General features: G+C 49.6%; 1 protein-coding gene across 1 annotated transcript in view; it reads left to right on the top strand.

The window, feature by feature from the left end:
- Window positions 1-2,239: 2,239 nt before the first annotated feature.
- The window catches only part of ddx1 (DEAD (Asp-Glu-Ala-Asp) box helicase 1), an 8,949-nt gene continuing 7,418 nt past the window's right edge, over window positions 2,240-3,770 (top strand). Inside the window, 2 exon segments of the mRNA XM_024144805.2 lie at window positions 2,240-2,357; window positions 2,519-2,591. Of these exon segments, the coding sequence (XP_024000573.1) occupies window positions 2,255-2,357; window positions 2,519-2,591 (176 nt within the window). The 5' untranslated portion in view covers window positions 2,240-2,254.

Genomic DNA, 3,770 nt, shown 5'->3' on the forward strand with positions numbered 1-3,770 from the left:
AGGATATGACGTCACTTACACACTGACAGGATATGGCATCACTTACCCACTGACAGGATATGACGTCACTTACCCACTGACAGGATATGACGTCACTTACCCACTGACAGGATATGACGTCACTTACACACTGACAGGATATGGCGTCACTTAGCCACTGACTGGATATGACGTCACTTACCCACTGACGGGATATGACGTCACTTACACACTGACGGGATATGACGTCACTTAGCCACTGACAGGATATGACGTCACTTAGCCACTGACAGGATATGCCGTCACTTGCCCACTGACAGGATATGCCGTCACTTAGCCACTGGCAGGATATGATGTCACTTAGCCACTGGCAGGATATGACGTCACTTAGCCACTGACAGAATATGACGTCACGTAGCCACTGACAGGATATGRCGTCACGTAGCCACTGACAGGATATGATGTCACTTCACAGTAGTCACTAAAGTGTAATACTGGATGGAACAGGATTGTCAGATTACTGGTCTCTCTAGACCAACTGTTCCAGCATATGGCCTGTACCAACACCACGTTCACAGCATGTCGGGAACTCTGACATTTCAGACTTGTTGTAGAAAGTTATGCCCTGGTTTCCCACTGGGCAATTATCAGAATCAACCAATAGGAAACTATGCAAATAACTTGCATTCATTTTAACTCTGAGGTCCCGACCATCACGTGAACGTGGCATAAGACCAGCGCCAGTTTGACAGACAGGACARGGCGGAGTTGGAACGAGTTGGGGAATTCGGTCCAGAGCCCGGTCCATTCATGTACTGCAGTAAACATTCCTGGTAGCTACATGGAGCTTGCGGAGGATTTTTCAGTATTTGGCAGTGAATAATTAGCCTAGTAAGTAGCCTAGCTATCTGCCTCCGCATTGGTTTGCTTCTGTCATGTTTCCGAGGGGATTATTTGAAAGCCCCGCCTACCCAATCTGATGATTTTTTTTTTTGGGGGGGGGGTTGTCTGCTTGGAGCCCCCCCCCCCGAATTGGCCAAGAGAATATGACATGATTCCCAGACCTAGTGCTGTTGTCCTACGTCTGGGATGTCAAGACTCTTTTAATAACCTAGTGCTTGTTGTCCTACGTCTGGGATGTCAAGACTCTTTATAACTTAGTGCTGTTGTCCTACGTCTGGGATGTCAAGACTCTTTATAACTAGTGCTGTTGTCCTACGTCTGGGATGTCAAGACTCTTTATAACTAGTGCTGTTGTCCTACGTCTGGGATGTCAAGACTCTTTATAACCTAGTGCTGTTGTCCTACGTCTGGGATGTCAAGACTTTTATAACTTAGTGCTGTTGTCTACGTCTGGGATGTCAAGACTCTTTTTATTTTATTTTTTAGAACCAATGAGATAAAGTACATCAGTTACTTGATTTGTGTCTTAAATGGCACCCTAGTCCCTATTTTAGTGCACAACTCTGGAGCGGGGGCCCCGGTGGCACTAACTGCTGGAGCGGGGGGCCTCTGGGACACTAACCTGAGCGGGGGGCCTCTGGGACACTACTCTGGAGCGGGGGCGCTCTGGGACACTACTCTAGAGCGGGGGGCCTCTGGGACACTACTCTAGAGCGGGGGGCCTCTGGGACACTACTCTGGAGCGGGGGGCCTCTGGGACACTACTCTGGAGCGGGGGCCTCTGGGGCACTACTCTAGAGCGGGGGGCCTCTGGGAAACTACTCTGGAGCGGGGGCCTCTGGGACACTACTCTCTGGAGCGGGGGGCCTCTGGGACACACTACTCTGGAGCGGGGGGCCTCTGGGACACTACTCTGGAGCGGGGCCTCTGGGACACTACTCTGGAGCGGGGGGCCTCTGGGAACTACTCTGAGCGGGGGGCCTCGGGACACTACTCTAGAGCGGGGGCCTCTGGGACACTACTCTGGAGCGGGGGGGCCCTCTGGGGCACTACTCTGGAGCGGGGGGCCTCTGGGCACTACTCTGGAGCGGGGGCCTCTGGGAACTACTCTTGGACGGGGGGGCCTCCTGGGACACTAACTCTGGAGCGGGGGGCCTCTGGGGCACTACTCTGGAGCGGGGGGCCTCTGGGACACTACTCTGGAGCGGGGGTCCCCGGGGAATAGGGGCCATGTGGGAAGTCGACATGATTAGAGAGGGATGGTTGGCAGTGGGACCCCTCAGCCGATCCACATAAACGTCTCTCACAGGAAAAATAACACTACTGTACGCTTTTATTTTCTATTCTGTTTTCAGCAACAGCGTTATCAAATATGATATTGACTTCCTGTATCTCCTTACAGAAACAGGAAGTGAAGTTCTTGATCTGTACAGACGTGGCGGCCAGGGGCATCGATATCCACGGAGTCCCCTACGGTGAGACACACACACACACACACACAATAACACACACAGACACACACACACACACACACACACACCATGTTAACAAAGAAACAACACAGATGGAGCCTTTTTCAGGTCCACGTCATCCTGTTGCTTTTTAATCAATTTTGACTCTGATCAATGTGTTCCAGTGATCAACGTGACTCTGCCAGATGAGAAGCAGAACTATGTCCATCGCATCGGCAGAGTGGGGAGAGCAGAGAGGTCAGTAATATCTAGTCTGGTGGGGAGAGAGAACAGAGAGGTCAGTAATATCTAGTCTGGTGGAGAGAGAGAACAGAGAGGTCAGTAATATCTAGTCTGGTGGAGAGAGAGAACAGAGAGGTCAGTAATACTAGTCTGGTGGAGAGAGAGAGAAACAGAGAGGTCAGTAATATCTAGTCTGGTGGAGAGAGAGAGCAAGAGAGGTCAGTAATATCTAGTCTGGTGGAGAGAGAGAACAGAGAGGTCAGTAATATCTAGTCTGGTGGAGAGAGAGACAGAGAGGTCAGTAAATATCTAGTCTGGTGGAGAGAGAGACAGAGAGGTCAGTAATATCTAGTCTGGTGGAGAGAGAAACAGAGAGGTCAGTAATATCTAGTCTGGTGGAGAGAGAGAACAGAGAGGTCAGTAATATCTAGTCTGGTGGAGAGAGAGAACAGAGAGGTCAGTAATATCTAGTCTGGTGGAGAGAGAAACAGAGAGGTCAGTAATATCTAGTCTGGTGGAGAGAGAGAGAACAGAGAGGTCAGTAATATCTAGTCTGGTGGAGAGAGAACAGAGAGGTCAGTAATATCTAGTCTGGTGGAGAGAGAGAACAGAGAGGTCAGTAATATCTAGTCTGGTGGAGAGAGAGAAACAGAGAGGTCAGTAATATCTAGTCTGGTGGAGAGAGAGACAGAGAGGTCAGTATATATCTAGTCTGGTGGAGAGAGAGAAAAGAGAGGTCAGTAATATCTAGTCTGGTGGAGAGAGAGAGACAGAGAGGTCAGTAAATATCTAGTCTGGTGGAGAGAGAGAGAACAGAGAGGTCAGTAATATCTAGTCTGGTGAGAGGAGAGAACAGAGAGGTCAGTAATATCTAGTCTGGTGGAGAAGAGAGAACAGAGAGGTCAGTAATATCTAGTCTGGTGGAGAGAGAGAACAGAGAGGTCAGTAATATCTAGTCTGGTGGAGAGAGAGAACAGAGAGGTCAGTAATATCTAGTCTGGTGGAGAGAGAGAGAACAGAGAGGTTCAGTAATCTCTAGTCTGGTGGAGAGAGAGAGCAGAGAGGTCAGTAATATCAGTCTGGTGGAGAAAGAGAACAGAGGGTCAGTAATATCTAGTCTGGTGGAGAGATGAGAACAGAGAGGTCAGTAAATATCTAGTCTGGTGGAAGAGAGAGAGAGAAACAGAGAGGTCA

This window comes from Salvelinus sp. IW2-2015, unplaced genomic scaffold (assembly GCF_002910315.2).
Source record: "Salvelinus sp. IW2-2015 unplaced genomic scaffold, ASM291031v2 Un_scaffold5984, whole genome shotgun sequence".
In the NCBI taxonomy this organism is placed as follows: Eukaryota; Metazoa; Chordata; class Actinopteri; order Salmoniformes; family Salmonidae; genus Salvelinus; species Salvelinus sp. IW2-2015.